The sequence below is a fragment of the Oncorhynchus clarkii genome, chromosome 12 (assembly GCF_045791955.1).
Source record: "Oncorhynchus clarkii lewisi isolate Uvic-CL-2024 chromosome 12, UVic_Ocla_1.0, whole genome shotgun sequence".
Taxonomy (NCBI): domain Eukaryota; kingdom Metazoa; phylum Chordata; class Actinopteri; order Salmoniformes; family Salmonidae; genus Oncorhynchus; species Oncorhynchus clarkii.
Window position 1 is genome coordinate 47,162,060 of NC_092158.1, and position 21,936 is coordinate 47,183,995.

Consider the following 21,936-nt stretch of genomic DNA (forward strand, 5'->3'; position numbering starts at 1 on the left):
TAGCAAAGATAGATCTACATTTTGTTATTTCTTTACTGTAACCCATTTAACAAACTATAATGGAATAACATTGGAATTGTGGTTGATTCCAAAGCAATACATAAAAGACCGCAAGTACACAACTTGAAACTACCACATACAGTGCCTTGCGAAAATATTCGCCCCCCTTGAACTTTGCGACCTTTTGCCACATTTCAGGCTTCAAACATGAAGATATAAAACTGTATTTTTTTGTGAAGAATCAACAACAAGTGGGACACAATCATGAAGTGGAACGACATTTATTGGATATTTCAAACTTTTTTAACAAATCAAAAACTGAAAAATTGGGCGTGCAAAATTATTCAGCCCCCTTAAGTTAATACTTTGCAGCGCCACCTTTTGCTGCGATTACAGCTGTAAGTCGCTTGGGGTATGTCTCTATCAGTTTTGCACATCGAGAGACTGACATTTTTTCCCATTCCTCCTTGCAAAACAGCTCGAGCTCAGTGAGGTTGGATGGAGAGCATTTGTGAACAGCAGTTTTCAGTTCTTTCCACATATTCTCGATTGGATTCAGGTCTGGACTTTGACTTGGCCATTCTAACACCTGGATATGTTTATTTTTGAACCATTCCATTGTAGATTTTGCTTTATGTTTTGGATCATTGTCTTGTTGGAAGACAAATCTCCGTCCCAGTCTCAGGTCTTTTGCAGACTCCATCAGGTTCTCTTCCAGAATGGTCCTGTATTTGGCTCCATCCATCTTCCCATCAATTTTAACCATCTTCCCTGTCCCTGCTGAAGAAAAGCAGGCCCAAACCATGATGCTGCCACCACCATGTTTGACAGTGGGGATGGTGTGTTCAGGGTGTTGCTTTTACGCCAAAGATAACGTTTTGCATTGTTGCCAAAAAGTTCAATTTTGGTTTCATCTGACCAGAGCACCTTCTTCCACATGTTTGGTGTATCTCCCAGGTGGCTTGTGGCAAACTTTAAACGACACTTTTTATGGATATCTTTAAGAAATGGCTTTCTTCTTGCCACTCTTCCATAAAGGCCAGATTTGTGCAATATACGACTGATTGTTGTCCTATGGACAGAGTCTCCCACCTCAGCTGTAGATCTCTGCAGTTCATCCAGAGTGATCATGGGCCTCTTGGCTGCATCTCTGATCAGTCTTCTCCTTGTATGAGCTGAAAGTTTAGAGGGACGGCCAGGTCTTGGTAGATTTGCATTGGTCTGATACTCCTTCCATTTCAATATTATCGCTTGCACAGTGCTCATTGGGATGTTTAAAGCTTGGGAAATCTTTTTGTATCAAAATCCGGCTTTAAACTTCTTCACAACAGTATCTCGGACCTGCCTGGTGTGTTCCTTGTTCTTCATGATGCTCTCTGCGCTTTTAACGGACCTCTGAGACTATCACAGTGCAGGTGCATTTATACGGAGACTTGATTACACACAGGTGGATTGTATTTATCATCATTAGTCATTTAGGTCAACATTGGATCATTCAGAGATCCTCACTGAACTTCTGGAGAGAGTTTGCTGCACTGAAAGTAAAGGGGCTGAATAATTTTGCACGCCCAATTTTTCAGTTTTTGATTTGTTAAAAAAGTTTGAAATATCCAATAAATGTCGTTCCACTTCATGATTGTGTCCCACTTGTTGTTGATTCTTCAAAAAAAAATACAGTTTTATATCTTTATGTTTGAAGCCTGAAATGTGGCAAAAGGTCGCAAAGTTCAAGGGGGCCGAATACTTTCGCAAGGCACTGTATGTGACAACATTTGAAATTGTGTTTTTTACATTGGATAAAAGTACAGACTCAGAGCTAGAAAATGGCATGTCATATACTGCAGTTGAGGAACAATGGGAAAGTTATTCTGCTTTGAAAGTTGAAAAACTTGTATCCCCACTTTTGAGAAAATGTTTTGGTACTGGAGAGCTCTTCTTTTTCTACACACATTCAGCATCGTTCACACCCTCTTAAGCCGTGACCCCACCCATCTTTTTAAGGATTCACATGTTAGGCCATGTGGTAAACACACGCTATATCAAATCTAAGTTTATTTGTCACATGCACAGGATACAGAAGGTGTAAACGGTTCAGTGATATTACTTGTGAAAAAACGGCGCTGGAGCAGAAGGCAGGCGTTTTACGCGCCCCCAACCGATTGTGTTTTGTTTATTTATCTGCGTTGTTTGTAACTTTTTTTTTTTTTTACAATTTTTGGGACATAATGATGCCACTACCGTCTCTTATGACCGAAAATAACTTCTAGACATCAGGACTGCGATTACTCACCACGGACTACAAGAATCCTTTTACTTCTTCAACGACTCTGACGAGCCCGAGGCGGACAATATACGGCTCCCTCGGGAACAGGCTCTGACCCCAGTGATCTGCATGAAGAGGAGGCGGAGAAAAAGTGTGTATGTGCCAATAAAATGGACAAATTATTGGGAAGATTAAACTACCAACGGGACATTAAAAACTGTAACATTTTATGCTTCACGGAGTCGTGGCTAAATGACGACAATATCAACATACAGCTGGCTGGTTAATATCGACATACAGCTGGCTGGTTATACGATGTATCAGCAGGATAGAACAGTGGCGTCTAGTAAGACAAGGGGCGGCGGTTTATGTATTTTTGTAAACAACAGCTGGTGCACGATATCTAAGGAAGTCTCACCTGATGTAGAGTTTCTCATGATAAGCTGCAGACAACATTACCTCCGAGAGTTTTAATCTATATTCTTTGTAGCTGTCAGAGGCTGGCACCAAGATAGCATTGAATGAGCTGTATTCCGCCATAAGCAAACAAGAAAACGCTCACCCAGAGGCGGTGCTCCTAGTAGCTGGGGACTTTAATGAAGGGAAACTTAAATCAGTTTTACCTAATTTCTATCAACATGTTAAATGTGCAACCAGAGGGAAAATAACTCTGCACCACCTATACTCCACACACAGATATGCATACAAAGCTCTCCCAAAAATTAAAGCAGGAAGCACCAATGACTAGATCAATAAAAAAGTGGTCAGATGAAGCAGATGCTAAGCTACAGGACTGTTTTGCTAGCACAGACTGGAATATGTTCCGGGATTCCTCCAATGGCATTGAGGAGTACACCACATCTGTCATTGGCTTCATCAATAAGTGCATCGATGACGTCGTCCCCACAATGACCATACGTACATACCCCAACCAGTGCATCCATACTGAGCTAAAGGCTGGAGCTGCCGCTTTCAAGGAGCGGGACTCTAACCCGGAAGCTTATAAGAAATCCCGCTATGCCCTCAGACGAACCATCAAACAGGCAAAGCGTCAATACAGGACTATCTGTCGATAGCGCCTGCTAAATTCAGGGCATCAATGTTGTTGAGGAAAGTAGCAACTTTTGTGGGTCTCAATGGCTAATGTTATGTCTTTCAAAAACGGCTTGGTAGAAAGGACTGTCACACATACTTAACAGCTCACGTTATAGACAGAAGCGAGCTACTTGGCAGACCAATCCAAACTTATCTCCTGGCATGTCCAGCCCATCCATTATCTCAGCCAATCATCGATAGCGGGAAGGTTCCTGCCTTTTTCCGTGGCTAAACCAACTAGGCTCATAATTTAACAATTGTATTTGTATTTATGGATGGAATACAAGTTTTTTATTAAGTCACATGACAGGCATTCCTGCCCAAAAACGCATTTTGATAAAAAAATATGTATGTTCAAATGTCGCTCCTGTGAAGTAGTGATGTGCGCCATATGCGTAGTTTCCTGAAACGAGTCACATATTTCGCCATGGAGTATGTTCTGATTGGCCAATGAAGTGCCTAGCCTCGACACACCCACAACTTGTTTATTCATCACAACCCAGCCCTTTCACCGCAACGGCAGCAAGTGCACCGAAAATTGTAATAGTGAAAATGGCTAAAATATTTCTGACACAGTGTTACTGCCTGCGCTTAGATTTACCATTGTGTTAGGTTTGTTTAAATAGAGGCCTAGGTGTTCAAAATTCTGGTAACTGTCCCAAAATAAAATGAAAATCCAGAAAATATGGTGACATTTTGCATCCCTAATAAACAATACAGCAGTTACTCTCTAGCACTTTGGTGGTTTGACCCAAGAAGGCATTGGTCAGTATTTAAGACCTAACGTTGTCCTTGTCCTCTCCTAGCTGTGCTACCTTTACGCCGACCTGTACAAGCAGACCAACTCCAAAGAGACCAGACGGATCTTCATGGATTTCTATACTTTCTTTATGGACCGAGCAGCGGTAAGACACACATGTACACATACATTATGTGGGAGCACACGCAAAGGCACGCATGGACGCATGCAATTACACATGCATACAAACACACTAGCGGTTAGAGAGGCGAGCCTGCAACCAGAAGGTTGCCCGTTCGAATCACTGGATCCGACGGGGAAAATCTGGCAGGAGATGAGCTGGCAACCGGAGGATTGCTGGTATCAAACCCTAGATGCCATTGCATGCCGTTGTGCCCTTAAGCAACACACTTAACGTCCCACAATAACAGCTCCCCCGCACCTATGATTTTCTGGACAAAATGTTCAAATGACATCAGTTTGACCGGTTGTAAGGAAATAGAAAGCTGTAAAAACGACCCAACATGTTCTGATAAGATTTAAGTTTGGCTTGGATGCATATTTTATGTGTGGTTGAAATACTATCAGCTGCTAATAAAGATAGCACCTCTACAGACGGCATCTAACTGCGCATTCACATTTTCTCAAGATGCTGAAAGAAAGAAATCATATTTCTCCACTGCTGTTCCAGAGTACATTTTATTTGCCTACATTTGGTATATAATTTTACTGCAAGAAACGCTTACTTCTGTAGGATCCTGAGTGGCGTAGCGGTCACTGCTCGAGGCGTCACTACAGACCCTGTTTCGATTCCAGGCTGTATCACAACCGGCCGTGATTGGGAGTCCCAAAGGGCAGTGCGCAATTGTCCCAGCGTCGTCCGGGCTAGGTTGTCATTGTAAATAAGAATTTGTTCTTATGCCTAGTTAAATAAAGGTTAAATCAAATAAAAATATTAACACTATGTTAGAGGTTATAGACCTACAATCAGTGTCCTGACTTCATTTTCCATTTAACCGATCTGAACAGTAGGCTATAGTTTCCTTGACGTGCCATAGGCCTACTTGAAGTCCCTGTCTTCTGACTGTCGAATTTGTACAGCACCTCACAATCATCACACATAACATAGCCGGCAATGCTATCATCCTCTTTTACCACTTCACCAAATCTTTTCCAAACATTATTTTTCTGGCCCTGCCTTCACTTTATTTTCAACTCTCAATTTCTCAGCTTTTCTCTTATTCAAGTAAAGACAAAGTAATTTTTTAGCCGCCGTTGGGATTGACGTTAACTTTTTCTGCCCGTTCCCAAAAGTATTTGGCAATTGCCTTGCAGGCTATTTGATGCACGTGTTGTTAGGCTCTAAATCTTAGGCTTATTAACTGGTACCAGATAGTGTCACATAATTAAAGAAATGTAGCCTACAGATATAAATTGCATAAGAATGATACATTTATGGCCTTTTTAAGTTATTGTTTTCTCATTATTCAACCCGCCAGCCAGCCACCCACCCTTCATCCACACAGTATTTCATGACCCTGAACCCGCCCCGCGGATATAACCGCAGGGACGGCGGGTTATGAGTCAACCCGCACATTACTAGCGTGTGTGAATTAAAAACCCAGCACCATCCATCAGATCCTCTTTTCTGCTCTTCTGTCTTTTCTCCAGTCTTCCTTATGTTGCTTGAGGAATCTTTGTCCACTTAGGTGTGAGTGTGTCTGGAGAGCCAAGTTCCTTTACTAACGGTGTGCTTCTGCTGATCTGCAAGATGCTTAGTATTCTGTTAAATGTACAGTCTTTATCTGCTATGCTGGAGGCAAAGGAAATTATATTTGTGTTTGTTGGGATTGAATTGCTGAAAGTCTCTCTTCTTTTTGGTTAGATATTTGACTCTTTTTCCCTTGCAGAATCTGAAAGTAGCTGTGCCTGAGTCTATTGCCTCTGAACTAGGTAAGCTGTTTCAACCCTTTTTGTTTTCACATAATCCTTTCAGGTCTTGTATAAGTTTAGCAACAGTTATAGCAATACAGTTGTGTATCGTCTAGTGTAATTGATTAGAACATTTCCAAAAAAGGAAGACAGCGTGTGTGTGTGTGTGTGTGTGTGTGTGTGTGTGCGCGTGTGTGTGCGCGTGTGTGTGTGCGTGTGCGTGCGCGTGCGTGTGCGTGCGTGTGCGTGGGCTAACATGCTGTTGTGTGTTCCCAGATCGGCGGAGACCTGAGCTGATCCCAGAGGAGCTACACAGACAGTACACACAGCTGCTACAGGACACACTGCTACCAGACATCCAGGGGAACCTAGAGGACTTCAGGTCACACACACACACGCATCTAGACAGACACATGTACACCAGTGGCGGTCAGTGCCGTTTAAGATGAGGGAAGACATTTTATTTTCATGATCATGGCCTTATTTCTATTACAGCATACTGGATGACTGTCATTCATATTCAAATCAAACTTTGTCACATGAGCCGAATACAAGAAGAGTAGACTTTAACGTGAAATGCTTACTTACAAGCCCTTAACCAACAGTGCAGTTCAAGAAGATGAGGTAATTTTTACATGTAGGTGGGGGTGAAGTGACTATGCATAGATAATAAATAATGATAATAATAAATTCCATTCACTCAGTTCAATGTAACAGCAATAGGTTTAGGCTATAACATGATACTAACATTTTTCCTCTACCCATCATGAGGTTGCTACAACCTAGCCTATGAATGAAAGTTTACAACATAGGTGCACACAGGTCGTGAGACAAATTTGAGGTGAGAGCCAGTGACACATGACACAGTGACACAGACAGTGAAATTCAATACCACCTTGCACACTCTTGCCTACATCTAGCTGATATAGGATGTAATCATTAGTCCAACAGTTGCAAATGAGAGTTTCTATTGGACAAATACAAGTGTTTTATTCACATTTTGTTCCATTTAAGAATTATTTTTTCAATAGCTTCGGCAGAATGAATACACCCCTGATCACACGTAAACACAGTCACGTTGTATTCCTTCTCGCATCTATGTGCTCTCCTCCTCTCACCTCTTCCCTTCACTTGTGGACTTCAATGCACACCACATCAGCTGTATGTGACCAGGCCAAACCACTACACACAGCCTACATCGTTGTCACCATATTAGCTAAAGTAATGTCATAGTCAGCATAGCTATTAGAACTAACTCGTTAGTAAACCTGCTACAATCAGGCAGTAAGCAGTTACTACGGCGTAAAACTTGAAGCTTACCTTGACCTCATAGCCAGCTAGCTAACATAGCATCCCTCTGTTTGAGCAGGGTGATTCAGTAGGCTGAACTAGCTAGCTGCATTTGCTAGCTAAGTAAGTGAAAGTAAAAAAAATGACATCTCTCTATATATTTCTTTCTCTCTTGCTTCTCCTTCATTTTGGAAGAAATGCATTTGTTCAAAACTGTTCAACTATTGTCTTTCTCTCTGAGTCAACTACTCACCACATTGTATGCACTGCAGTGCTAGCTAGCTGTAGCTTATGCTTTCAGTTCAAGATTAATTCTCTGATCCTTTGATTGGGTGAACAACATGTCAGTTCATGCTGCAAGACATCATAATTACTGTATACGTCTATGAAAAGGGGTGAACACCATGAGCCTCCTAGGTTTTGTATTTGAAGTCAATGTGCCCAGAGGAGGACGGAAGCTAGCTGTCCTCCGACTACACCACAGTGCTACCCTACAGAGTGCTGTTGTGGCTACTGTAGATCTTCTTTGCAAAATAGTGTGTTTTAATAAATTATTTGTTGATGTGATTATATTTAGTATATTTACAAACCCACACACACACCATAAATGCACACTACAAACACACACGTGCAAACACTCACTTCTCAAAGATGATGTGCACATAATTAATGCATGGATTAATCATTTGTGTGTGTGTGTGTGTGTGCGCATTCGTATCCGTCTGTGTGTCTGCCTGTTTTTGTCTATTCATTTGTGTGTGTCTGCCTGTATGTGTCTACAGGCAAAAGCGCAGCATGGGTCTGACCTTGGCAGAGGGGGAGCTGTCTAAACTGGACACAGAGAGGGTGAGAGACCGCGTGGCGCTAGATAGAGAACGCTCCTGTGCCGAACACATCATCTCCAAGATAGAGGATGTCTTGTAAGTCTCTGAAATACATGCATACACACACAGGGACAGAAACACACACACATACAGAGACACAGACGTTACCAGCATCATCAAGATTATTGAATGACAACATGGCACAAGAGTACGGTCGAAGAAAGCTGTTGTCTCTGTTTTCCACTTTGAGATAGACAGGAGGCGAGTGTAGTGTACAATTGCTCATTCTTTCTTCCACACACATTATTTGTCACACACACACATGCCACTACACACACAGTAGCATGAAGTTATCAGCTCGATAAGGATTATCTAGTCTGGTAATGGCATAAGGTGTAGGTTAGAGTACAAAAGTGTGTTGTCTCCAGTTACACAGACACACAGCCATTCTGGTTGTTATTTCCAGGTCAGTGAGTGCTTGCGTGTCTCTGTTCTCTGGGCCTCAAACACTCTGAACTGGACAGATTACAGGGCTGTAGATAGATAGGATAGCCTTTTGAAACTGGCTTTTGGGGTGTTTTTTGATAAGAGAAAAATCCTTAGTCGCTGTGTCTACTTACTGTAGTGAGTTTGAATAGTAGAATACACCACGTTCAATTTCAAAATTTGGTAATCAACTTGGTAATCATGGTTGAATTACTGACTGGGGGCCCCCGTTGATTTTGTTAGCCACTCTCACTCAGATATGCAAACATTTCTCTCCACCATATTGAAAAATGTGAAGACTTGCAGGAAATTAACTCTAAAACTTTTTTCTCTCTGCTGTCAAGAGAGGGGCCATTTAAAATGTTGGCCCAATTTCCCTTAGCGCCCCAAAACGTCTAGGGCCAGCTCTGACTGCATATGCGGTTATCGATGTGGGTACACAGACCCGCGAGCCACTGCGGCCCCTCATGATGAGTTCAGATTTTTTTGTGGCCCCCACCCCTATCAAAGTTGCCCATCCCTGACATAAACCCATAGGCTAATGGAACTGTATTACCATTGCACCAGCAGACTTCACATATTTTTGTAGCATAAGGGAAGCTGTGTGTGGTTTGTGTGTGAGCGTCAGTTCACCCTGTGTGTGTTTTTATCCTTCCAGGCTGACGTCACAGCCCACAGAAGAGGAGAAGTGGTAAGAAGTGGGATTTTTCTATGTTCCATCTAACTATAACCACATGATGTCAGAATAAGACTTGATAGGTCTGCTGTCATGCTAGAGTTTAGTCTAGACAGTGGAAGTAGCAGTGTTGATTGTTGAATGAATTCAAGTGAGTGTGTGTTGTCGTACAGGGGTTGTAGCAGGGTTGGGGCGGCAGGTAGCCTAACAGTTAAGAGCGTTGGGCCAGTAACTGAAAGGTTGATGGTTCGAATCCCTGAGCCAACTAGGTGAAAAATCGATCAATGTGCCCTTGAGAAAGTCACTTAATCTAAATTGCTCCTGTAAATCGCTCTGGGTAAGAGTTTCTGCTAAATGACTACAATGTAAATGTATGTGTTCAATTACTCGTGAAGGTCAAGGTGAATCACACATACTTTATCTGGGCCAGTATTCTCTGAGTAGGAATGCTGATCTAAGATAATTTCGCCTCTTTTGGATAATAATGAATATTATTATATTGACCGGGAACCTGATCCTAGATCAGCACCCCTACTATCAGATGCTTTGTGAATGCGGGCCCTGTTCTGAAGTCAAAGTGTATTGGAATCATGTTCTCTGATACTTGGTTTAATACTCTATTCAGTGATTTTTAGCGAGCTGGACAGTCAAGAAACTGTATGAATGCAGGTCCTTATAATTTCTACATAGTTTCGATTTGGTTTTAGTCATTTTAAAGTATATTGAGTTCCATGAATTCCATCAGCATGTTGTGTATCCATCCTGTGAGAAAAGTTGTTGGCGTGGCACAGGTTACTTTTGCCCAAAAGTATCGCGCTATATATGGAATAGGGTGCCATTTGGGATGCATCCTGAGAGTCTGCCATCAGTGGTTGTCATAGAGTCCTCTCACTCTATCTGCTGGAGATCTGTGGTACTACACACTTTCACTTAGGCCTGGGTCTTGTTCATTAGGCACCAAGTGGAAGAGAACAGACTGAAATGGCAAGGGACTACCTGGTCTTGTCCAATGCAAAAATACAATTTTATTTTTCGGTTGCACTCCCTTATGAACTCGACCCTGTTCTGAGATAATTAATCGTATTGAAGAATACGGTGATAGTAAAAACTGATCAGGTCAGGTTTGAAGAAACGTGTCTTAACCTTTTCATTAGATTTTCCCCAAATGTTTTTCTAATGATTGATAACGTGTCATATTATGACTGTTTTCAAAGAGCCTTGAGAGACCTTTATTTATCATGAGACTTTCTTTTAAAAAGTATAAATATTATTGCAGTTAATCAATATGATGGTTGAATGAGTGTAAATTATTTCATATTATTAAGATCAAGACTGCTGTACTGGACCTTTAATGTTAATTGAAAGTGTATTTATGGTAATGTTAACAGTTAATTAAAGACATGTTCCAGAACTTTGGCGAGTATTTATTTTTTAAACCTCCCGCTTTGGGCTGGACGTGTCAATGTGTAGTTAATACATGCAGAATTATTGTCTTACTTCAATTAGCCACAAAATCCCAAGTTTCAAAGCAACTGTTTTTCTTGAAAATGTGCTGCACCATTTCCCCCCATGTGGGCCAGCCCCCTATCAATTTGAGTTCAACCAATGAGCTTCAGCCCCTCGCCATTAGAGTGAGTAGCAAGATACACATGATGCACCAGCAGCAGAACAAGAGAGAGAGCAATGCCATAGTGCACAAAAACTCAGCAAAAAAAGAAATGTCCTCACTGCAACTGCGTTTATTTTCAGCAAACTTAACATGTGTAGATATTTCTATGAACATAACAATAATCAACAACTGAGACATAAACTGAACAAGATCCACAGACATGTGACCAACAGAAATGGAATAATGTGTCCCTGAACAAAGGTGGGGTCAAAATCAAAAGTAACAGTCAGTATCTGGTGTGGCCACCAGCTGCATTAAGCACTGCAGTGCATCATCTCCTCATGGACTGCACCAGATGTTCCAGTTATTGCTGTGAAATGTTACCCCACTCTTCCACCAAAGCACCTGCAAGTTCCTGGACATTTCTGAAGAGAATAGACCCCCTCACCCTCCGATCCAGCAGGTCCCAGACGTGCTCAATGTGATTGAGATCCTGGCTCTTCGCTGGCCATGGCAGAACACTGATATTCCTGTCTTGCAGGAAATCACGCACAGAACAAGCAGTATGGCTGGTGGATTTGTCATGCTGGAGGTTCATGTCAGAATGAGCCTGCAGGAAGGGTACCACATGAGGGAGGAGGATGTCTTCCATGTAACGCCAGCATTGAGATTGCCTGCAATGACACCAAGCTCAGTCCGTTGATGCTGTAACACACGGCCCCAGACTATGACGGACCCTCCACCTCCAAATTGATCCCACTCCAGAGTACAGGCCTCGGTGTAACGCTCATTCCTTCAACGGTAAACGCAAATCCGACCATCACCCCCGGTGAGACAAAACCGTAACTCGTCAGTGAAGAGCACTTTTTGCCAGTCCTGTCTGGTCCAGCGACGGTGGGCTTGTGCCCATAGGCGACGTTGTTGCTGGTGATGTCTGGTGAGGACCTGCCTTACAACAGGCCTACAAGCCCTCAGTCCAGCCTTTCTCAACTTATTGCGGACAGTCTGAGCACTGATGGAGGGATTGTGCGTACCTGATGTAACTCGGGCAGTTGTTGTTGCCATCCTGCACCTATCCCGCAGGTGTGATGTTCGAATGTACAGATCCTGTGCAAGTGTTGTTACACGTGGTCTGCCACTGCGAGGACGATCAGCTGTCCGTCCTGTCTCCCTGTAGCACTGTCTTAGGCGTCTCACAGTACAAACATTGCAATTTATTGCCCTGGCCACATCTGCAGTCCTCATGCCTCCTTGCAGCATGCCTAAGGCACATTCACACAGATGAGCAGGGACCCTGGGCATCTTTCTTTTGGTATTTTTCAGAGTCAGTAGAAAGGCCTCTTTAGTGTCCTAAGTTTTCATAACTGTGACCTTAATTGCCTACCGTCTGTAAGCTGTTAGTGTCTTAATGACCGTTCCACGGGTGCATGTTCATTAATTAAAGCATAGGAAACAGTGTTTAAACCCTTTACAATGAAGATCTGTGAAGTTATTTGGATTTTTACAAATTATCTTTAAAAGACGGGGTCCTGAAAAAGGGACGTTTCTTTTTTTGCTGAGTTTGTGACCTAGTACGCAATTTTCTAAAACCACTTTTGGCTCGTGAGCGCTACTTTCAGAACTACTGGCTAAAAAGTATACAAAAGTACCAGAGAATCCTTTTAATAGTGTATTGCGTTGTGTTCCAGCACTACTATGCAGTATGTTATCCTCACATATATGAAACACCTGGGAGTTAAAGTGAAGGAACCTCGTAGCCTAGAGCCCAAACGAGTCCGCATCAACTTCCTACCCAAGATCAAGGTACAACACACAGACGCATCAATTGATGTAGCATAAATCATTCTGTTTCTTCCCATGGTGGCACTGTTTTACTAACACTTCTTGGTGCGAGGTCTTTCTTGGTACCAAGCATGGTAACATTTTGGCCCGCTTGTTAACAGCTTTCCAGGGCAGCATTCAGCAGGCCGCTGTTGTGCAATGTTCAGATAGTAATATAGCATAGAACAAACATGTAGAATGTGTAATGTAGAATAAGGAATCACATCAGCTCTATTCATGACATGTCTATCTGCAACGTTCCACAACGTTTGCCTACTAAATTTGGCCCAGCTTTAAATTCTCTGACTGTGTGGTTTGAATTTGTTTTGTTCTATGGAGCAGAAGAGCATCAAAACTGAGAAAGAGGGGGAGGATAAGGTGAAGAAGCCTCGTTTTCCCAACATCCTCGGCCCTCCTCGTCGGCCCAGCCGTGTGGACTCCACTTCAAGTAAGTGTAGAAGCCTACAAAGTGCTCCCTCCTAGTGTGCAGCACCAGTGTGGAACAAAAAAAACACCATGGTTAGTTTGAGATGTGTAACAGGCTCTGTAGTGACCTAGTATATTAAGTTGAGATTTAATATTACTACTGAGCATGAATACACTACTACTGAGCCTGAATCTCAAACTAATCATTGTAAAAAATAATAAGAAAAAAATATTTCTCTTTTTTTGAGATTCTCAACGATTCCATTTTGATTCAGTCAATTCAGGAAGTAAACTGAAATTAGGATTTTCCTCATAGAAAAGCATTGAGAAAGTTCTGCATTTCAATTTGAGTTCACTTCCTGATTTTACTGAATTGAAACGTAATTGACCCAAACCCTGAGAGGAATCCACGTAAAAAGGCCACATTTGCTCTTTAAAATATTTGTCCTACAAGAAACAGTAATGTCGTAACGCAAATATGAAGACAATCTGCCAGCCTACCTAGACCATTATGTCTTGAAGTAAAAATATATATTTTTAAGATTTAGAAAAACAAGACCACATCCCTATGTCCCAATATTCCCACTAGTATACTTCTTAGCATGCATGGCCAATACATCACCAGTAGTATGGAAGTGTTGATATTTTAACTTAGTTCGGTGGAATGTGTCCTGGTATTGTACTGCGGACAGACGCCAGTGGTGTTGTTTCATCCAGCGTTGTAAAGAGATTGTGAACTTCCGCAGCAGGAAGTGCCTGTCTGGAGCTGTGTGAGTCAGCTCCCCATTACATTGTGCTTCTCCCACCATATATAGTCAGGTCCATAATTATTGTCACTCTTGATAAAGATTAGCAAAAAAATGCTGTTTAAATTAAATACAAATATTGAGCTATATTGCATGCTCTAAAAATTGGGAAATTATATATTTTTATTCTAATACAACTGCTCAGAGAAAGAGATTTTGTTTAAAAAATAACAACGAATCTAAAAAAGATAGGGGTCCATTTTTGTCACTCCTGTTTTCAATACTTTTGCACCCTCTCCTTGCAAGAATAACAACACTGTGATCACTGTGGATAGTCAGGTTAATATAATAGTTAAAAACTTTTACATGCTTTGCAAGATCTCTAATAATCCTGTTTATGTGGACACATCTGAAATCCATCTATCTGATGGGACTTTTAATAAATGCAGAAAATCGGCAATCAAAATAAACATTCTACAACAGTGACCATGTTATTTTTTTGTGAAAAACTTTGATTCTGAGTTCAGACATAAAAGATTTATGTAAAACTATTTATAAGATGCATACTTTCAGGCGGAAAGGTCAGAACCGGGAAGACTAGAAACAAAACTTGAAAACTTGAAGCACGCTGGTACGACCTGACAAGACCTAAATACACAGGGGATAATGGGGAAAAATGGGAGATACCTGGTGGGGGGTGGAGACGAGCACAAGACAGGTGAAACCGATCAGGGTGTTACAGTACCCCCCCTAAGTGCGCCACCTGGTGTCCAATCTGGACACATGCCTGGTTGACCGGGGTGCCGACGGTGGAACTCCGTGATGAGGGCTGGGTCCAGGATATTCAGAGCGGAGACCCAGCACCTCTCCTCCGGGCCATAACCCTCCCAGTCAACCAGGAACTGGAATCCCCTGCCCCCAGTTTGAACACTCAGGAGGCACCTCACCGTGTATGCTGGATGGTCGATCCAACGCCGATGAGACAGGGGAGAGGGTTGGGCCTGGAAACAGACAAAGGGCTGTGAGACAGAGGTTTATTCCTAGACGCATGAAAAGTGGGATGTATACAGAGGGTGCGGGGCAACAGAAGACGAACAGCAGAAGGGCTAAGGATTTTAGAGATAGGGAAAGGACCGATAAAACAGGGGGGAGAGTTTACGGGACTCCACCCGGAGGTGTAAATCCCGAGTGGAACGCCAAGGCCCTCTGCCCGAGAAAATAACGGGGAGCAGGGGTCCGATGGCGGCCCACCTGTCACCGATACCTGGAGGTGGTCTTGAGAAGAGCGGACTGGGCTCTCTTCCAGGTAGAGTGACAGCAGTGGACAAACATCTGGGCAGAGGGTATGCTGACTTCTTCCTCTTGCTCAGGGAAGAGCGGGGGCTGATATCCCAAGAAACACTCAAAGGCGAGAGACCAGTGGCAGAGCAGGGAATGGTGTTGCGGGCATATTCCACCCACACAAATTGCTGGCTCCAGGTGGTGGGGTTGGCGGAGATGAGGCAACGATGAGCCATCTCCAGGCCCTGATTTGACTCGCTCTGACTGACCGGAATACAGGCTGGCCGACGACCCAATGAAGGTGCAGAACGCCTTCCAGGACCGGGACGAAAAAGGAGTACCGCGATTGGCGACCATTTCGACCGGAAGTGCATGGATCCGGAAGACGTGCTGCACCATAAGCTGGGCCATCTCCTTGGCTGAGGGTAACTTGGGCATGGAAATAAAATGGGCGGCTTTGGAAAACCTGTCCACCACTGTTAGGATGGTTCATTTTATTTTATTAGGATCTCTTTTAGTCCTCATTTTTGGACTAATCTTCCAAGAGTTCTTAAACATTAAAATACAATTTAGAATACAATCACATTTTCATATATAACACACTGTTACAGACATAATACACTGACATATTGTCCAGATAAATACTCATAACAGTCTGAAAAGATAGATTGATTGGTGGTGTTGCCATCTGACGGAGGAAGACCAGTGACGAAGTCCAGGGATATATGGAACCAGGGGTGGTGAGGAACAGGGAGTGGTTGAAGGAGGCCAGCCGGAACTTGCCGCAGAGTCTTATTCTGCTCACACACAGTGCAGGCAGCAACAAACTCGGAGACGTCAGGAACAATGGTGAGCCACCAAAAACGTTGTCGGATGAAAGCCATGGTCCGACTGGAGCAGGTAAGTCTAGAGGAATGTGCCCATTCTAGGACCGGGAAACGGGCAGAGTCCGGGACAAACATCCAGTTAGCCGGGCCCCCCTTACGGACCAGGCTCTCTATACCCCAGATGATTGCAACCGCTAGACAGGAGGTAGGGAGGATGGTCTCTGGGTCAGATGGTGTAGCAGGGGGGCTATACGTGCGTGAGAGCGCGTCAGGCTTCACAATCTTGGGCCCAGAGCAGTAGGAGAGTAAAATTAAAACAAGTGAATAACAGGGCCCATCGAGCCTGCCTTGAGTTGAGGCGCTTGGCAGTTCGGATATATTCCATGGTCAGACCACACTAAGAATGGATGTTCCGCCCCTCTAACAGGTGCCAACACTCCTCCAACGCCGTCCTAACTGTGAGTAGTTCTTGACTTCACATGTCATAGTTCCTCTCAGCGGGGTTAAGACGATAGGAAAGGAAAGCATAGGGAAGCAGTCTTGGGCAGGACGCGGACAGGATGGCCCCCACTCTGACATCCGAGGCGTAGCCCTCCACCACGAACTGACGGGACGGGTCCGGATGGATTAAGATGGGAGCTGTAGTGAATTGGGGTCCAAAAACACCAGGTCAGCTGCTGGAGACCACGTGAACAGAACCTTGGGAGAGGTGAGTTCTGAGAGGCGGGAAGCCAGGGTGCTGTAACCCCGGACGAAGTGGCAGTAGCAATTAGCAAACCCAAGGAAACATTGCAGCTGCACTCTGGATGAGGGTTGAGGCCAATCCACCACCGCTCTCACCTTGTCAGAATTATTTGAATATTTCCTGCAGCGATGAGGTAGCAAGGAGATGCTGGAGCGATGGAATTCACAATTCTCTGCTTTCACAAAAAGCTGGTTCTCTAGGAGACCCTGGAGGACGTGCTCTTGAGCTGAATGGGGGAGAAACGATGTCGTTGTGGTAGACTCATACGAACCGGTTCAACATGTCACGGAGCACATTCTTGACCAGGGCCTGGAACACTGTGGGAGTGTTGGTCAGTCTGAATGGCATCACAAGGTACTTGTAGTGCCCGCTAGCAGTGTTAAAGGCTCTCTTCCATTCCATTCATCTCCTTCCCGTATCGGAACCAGATGGTTGACGTTCCGAAGGTCCAACTTCGAGAATATGGTCACCCTCTGGAGAGGCTCGAAAGCCGAGGAGATGAGCGGTAGCGGGTAACATTTTGTAACCGGGATGTCATTAAGGCCGTGGTAGTCGATAGGTGGGCGCAGAGTTTTGTCCTTCTCCACAAAGAAGAACCCTGTGCCGGCGGGGTAGGCAGATGGACGAATACTCCCTGCAGCAAGAGTCCTCAATTTACCCTTCCATAATTTTGGTCTCCGGACCCGATAGGGAATAAAGCCACCCTCAAGGCAGTGTTGTGTCCGAGAGAAGGTCGATAGCACAGTCGTAAGGTCGATGCGGAGGAAGAGATGTGGGGCGAGCCTTGTTGAAAACCTCCCGGAGGTCCTGGTACTCTGCGGGAACAGCAGAGATTTTTTCCACGGCCACAGGAAGACGTCCCTGGGCAGGATGCGCCGACTTCAGACAATGCGCATGCCAGAACGGGCTTCAACCCATGATACAAAAAGTAGCCCAGTCGATCAGGGGATTGTGCCTCTGGATCCCTGAAAACCCCCAAACCACGGGTACATGAGGAGATTGAATGAGCAGGAACTATGTAGACTCACTGTGATTACCTGACACTCGCAGGTTGATAGGAACCGTATTATGGGTGACTCTGCCAATAAGAGCGCCCATCCAGCGCTCTGGCGTCCATGGGAATGGAGGGGGGTTGTGTGAAGATTCCCAGCTCCGACACCAGGGTAGCATCCCAGAGTCAATGAGCACCCAAAGAAATTTGAACTGGTCACCCCACAGCAGGATGGCATGGAGAGGAGTACGAGGCTCACAGGGAACTCGGGTGAAATCAGATTCTCCCGGTAGGTCGAGGGCAGACAGAGGTTCGTAATCCAGGTCAGAGTCAGGCAGGTACAGGACGACAGGTAGGCTCAGAACTGGGAAGACTAGAAACAAAACTTGAGAACAGGAAAATGGGAAACACGCTGGTATAACCTGACAAGACAAACTGACAACAGACAAACAGAAAATGCAGGCTTAAATACACAGGATAATGGGGAAAAATGGGAGACACCTGGTGGGGGGTGGAGACAAGCACAAGACAGGTGAAACAGGTCAGGGTGTGACAATACAGAATCTTTCCAGATCCTTGATATCCTTTGTCTGCTCTTATGGACTGGCTGCTTCAATTCAAACCACAGGTTTTCAATGGGGTTCAGTGGAAGCAAAATGGCTCTATAACATCAAAGATCCACCACTATATTGTACTGTAGGTATGAGGTACTTTTCTGATGTTTTTCAACACCAAACCCATCATTGGTGTTTTTGGCCAAAGAGCTCTATTTTCATGTCCTCTGACCATAGCACAGGTACCAATCCAAGTGTCAATGACATTTATCAAACTCCAGGAGGCGGTATGGTCAGATGACATGAAAATAGAGCTCTTTGGCCACAAACACCAGTGATGGGTTTGGTGTTGAAAAACAGAAGCATATGCAGGAAAGTACCTCATACGTACGGTAAAATATGGTGGTGGATCTTTTAAGGTATGGCGCTATTTGGCTTCCACTGGTCCTGGGGCCATTATTAAGGTCAATGGCATCATTAACTGTATTACCATGGATTTCCCATGGCTATGTGAGCTACAGTACTGACTGTAGTTTATTTTAATGCGGGCATGTCTGTTTGTTTGCGTGTGTGTGTGTGTGTGTGTGTGTGTGTGTGTGTGTGTGTGTGTGTGTGTAGTCGGCAAGGCCATAGAGATGAACAAGCAGCGAGGCCCTCAGAAGCAGCTCTCCCAGCCCATCTTAAGCATCCCCGATCTCCCAGAATCCTTGCCCCGCGGCAGCCAATCAAGGGATCCAGGCTCGGATGTGGCAACCCACCCCTCGGCCTTCATCGCATCACCCCCACACAGTGCCCCAGCCAGCCAGGGCTCCGACCCCATGGGACGCGATTCTGACTCGGGTAGGGACCCCTTGTCTCTTCCCCATGCTTTTCCTCCTTACTCTCTCTTCCTATTTGCCTTTTCCTCTCCAATTTCTCAAATAATGATAGAAGGTAAAGGATTACGTTATAGCGCTGTATTGCTTTTCCAAGTGCTCCAATTGCTATATATTTGAGGGGCGGACTCGCCTCATCCAATATCAACTCTCTCCCTGCATGTCTTGCTTCCATCTGGCTTCCCCTCTATATTTCCATGCACCACCCCACCCTCTCTCTCCCACGCTGTTTGTTTGCCTTTGTTCTGTGGTCCACTTCCCTCCTCTCCGACAAGTTTGCTCCCTGGCCTTTTGTTGTCAGGACTTCATTACACTGGTTTAGCCTGTCGTACAGTGGCCCAGCCTTCTGGAAAATAATTGCCTTCTTTGGTTTCTTCTTGTTTATTCCTAATTGGGGGGCGGCCTTCTTGTCCGCATGTCGTCTTTGTCTGCATATGATCTGTCGAAACAACCCCTCTCTATTTTAGTTTTGAACGTCTTGCTATATGTCGTGCGGATATTCTTTCTTGCACTGCTTTTCGACTAAAGGGGATCTCGATTTTTGAGCTTGTTCCATCACACGATAAGACAATGAACACAGCGTAAATGTGGACTAACGTGCTTCTCTTCAATGGAGATCTTGTTTGACCTTCCCAATGAAGAAACTTCTGTGAGCCTTCGCCGTATTACTTAGGACCGTATTGCCTCCTGTTGGACTTATGTGGACTTAAGTGGAGTAGAATATAACTTTATTAATTCACATGGAGAGGAACATTCACCCTGGTAGAATTGAATAGAACTTTATTAATCCACTTGGGGAGGGACATTACCCCTTTACCTTTGGATTATTGTTCTAATGTGGGGACCTCCCTCTGCGGCCATATCAAGTGTCTGAGTAGGACTGTTGATTTAGGATTAGTCTTTTATTTTAGATCACAACGGAAATAAGATTACAGGGCCTGTTGGGACCAGATTGTAGATCAGCACTCTTACTCAGAGATTATTTTTACATACAGCCCCTGACCTCTCCTCTCCTCCTTTGTTCTCTCCTCTCCAGGTCTCACTCCCTCCTCCGCCCTGCCCAGACTGAGCTCTGACTGGCTCCACTCGGGCGACACCCAGAACAGGATGGCCCACCCAACCAGCACCCACTTTGACTTCAGCCCCTGCACCCTGGACCAATTGCAGGAGGAGGAGCGTGAGAGTGACGGGTAAGGGCGGGCACAATGTCATGGTGTTGGGTTGGATTCAAACTATTGCCGACTATGCGGTGCTAACTGTTAGACCACACATGCCACATGGTCTATACACTTTTGAGAGTGTCTCTCTTACTATATATAACACACGTCAGTGTAAAACACACAGCTAGGTATTGATTAGACTTTGGGAAATATACAACTTAAATATGGAGACTAATTCAGGCTAATGGGGCCATTGAAGTCAATTGACTCAATGAGCCTATTTCTTTAGCACTTTTTTTTTTACTAAACTATGAGGTAAGCGAGAACATAAATCAATGTATTTTACAACCAATGCAACAACAAAAAAGTTTACAAATTGTATGATGATAATTTCTTTGCTTGCATTGGCGTTTACCCCCCTCAAAAATCGTATTTTTTACATAGTGAGGTTATAGTAAGATAGGCTTATTGACTTGGTGACAGCACCTTTACATATGATGTGCTAGTTACTTAGCCTACATGACAATTGAGAAGTACACCACGTAGAAATACAGAGGGCAGATCTGCTGTAATCAAATGTGATGGTTTCGTCAATACATAGTGAATGTCTAATCTGTTTAAGGGTTGAGAAACTCTAATCTATACCATCCTTTCATCTTGAACAGTTTATCTAATCAGAGTCAGGACTGTCTTCTGGGTCAACACAAATCTACGCTAAGTCTACAAACCAAATGGCATCCCATTCCCTATATAGTCAAAAGTAGTTCACTAAATAGGGAATATGGTGCCATTTGGGACACACACTAAATCTCATGCTGGATGAATTGCATGATCACTAAAATATTGGTCTGAGGAAGGAGCAAGCTTTCCCAGAAAAATCCTTCCAAGGCAGAATGTTTTGCTGATGTGTTGGTCCACTGCCAAGCTCATTTGTTATCATCCGACATGACCGGTCGACAGCAAAGTCTGCTGTCTCACAGTCTCATTCGGCCATTGTGCCGGGATACCCAGCCATCGTACTCAGAGCCATATCTGTTCTACTACAGCACTCAGTGACATACTGAAGACTGGAGCCATTGAAATCCCTTTCTTTGTCTCTCTGATCATTCATTACCTTATTGAAACTCATTGAAATAATATGTCCTCTTATGGTGTATTGCTTGGAGATGGGGAGTTCTCCAATCTATGCCTTAGGACCTCCGGGATTTGGGCTCGGTAGAAAGTGTGTTAACGGGGACTGTGATCTTCTCTCTCCAGAGTTCCAGAGGGAGGCACACCCAAACCAGCCCGGAGGTGAGTCTTTTTTTAACTTTTATTTGTGTTGTTGTCTATTTCATGTGATGTTGTTTACAGACCTGGGTTCAAATAGTATTTGAAATCGTTCAAATACTTTGAGCAGTTGCGCTAGTTTGACTGTTCCATTGGTCAATTTAGCCAGGCAAGCTCAATCAAGTACGGATAAAGAATTTGAAATTATTTAAAATAGTTTTTGAATCCAGGTCTGTTTATTTTATTTAGATATTTGTTTGGTCTCTGTAGTCGTATGAAGGTTTGGCATGAATGAGAACTGATTTTCCTCAGTTGTTCTGTGGCATC

The 21,936-nt window shown here is 44.0% G+C and overlaps 1 protein-coding gene across 2 annotated transcripts in view; it reads left to right on the forward strand.

Annotated features, from left to right (window-relative positions):
• The window catches only part of LOC139423267 (rho guanine nucleotide exchange factor 12-like), a 132,087-nt gene that overhangs the window by 83,498 nt on the left and 26,653 nt on the right, over positions 1–21,936 (forward strand). For both annotated transcript variants that reach the window (XM_071175083.1, XM_071175084.1), the window contains exons 14-23: positions 4,165–4,263; positions 6,008–6,050; positions 6,306–6,411; positions 8,102–8,239; positions 9,288–9,320; positions 12,603–12,717; positions 13,078–13,183; positions 18,924–19,145; positions 20,217–20,370; positions 21,598–21,633. In XM_071175083.1, the coding sequence (XP_071031184.1) occupies positions 4,165–4,263; positions 6,008–6,050; positions 6,306–6,411; positions 8,102–8,239; positions 9,288–9,320; positions 12,603–12,717; positions 13,078–13,183; positions 18,924–19,145; positions 20,217–20,370; positions 21,598–21,633 (1,052 nt within the window). The remainder of the gene's footprint in view (positions 1–4,164; positions 4,264–6,007; positions 6,051–6,305; positions 6,412–8,101; positions 8,240–9,287; positions 9,321–12,602; positions 12,718–13,077; positions 13,184–18,923; positions 19,146–20,216; positions 20,371–21,597; positions 21,634–21,936) is intronic.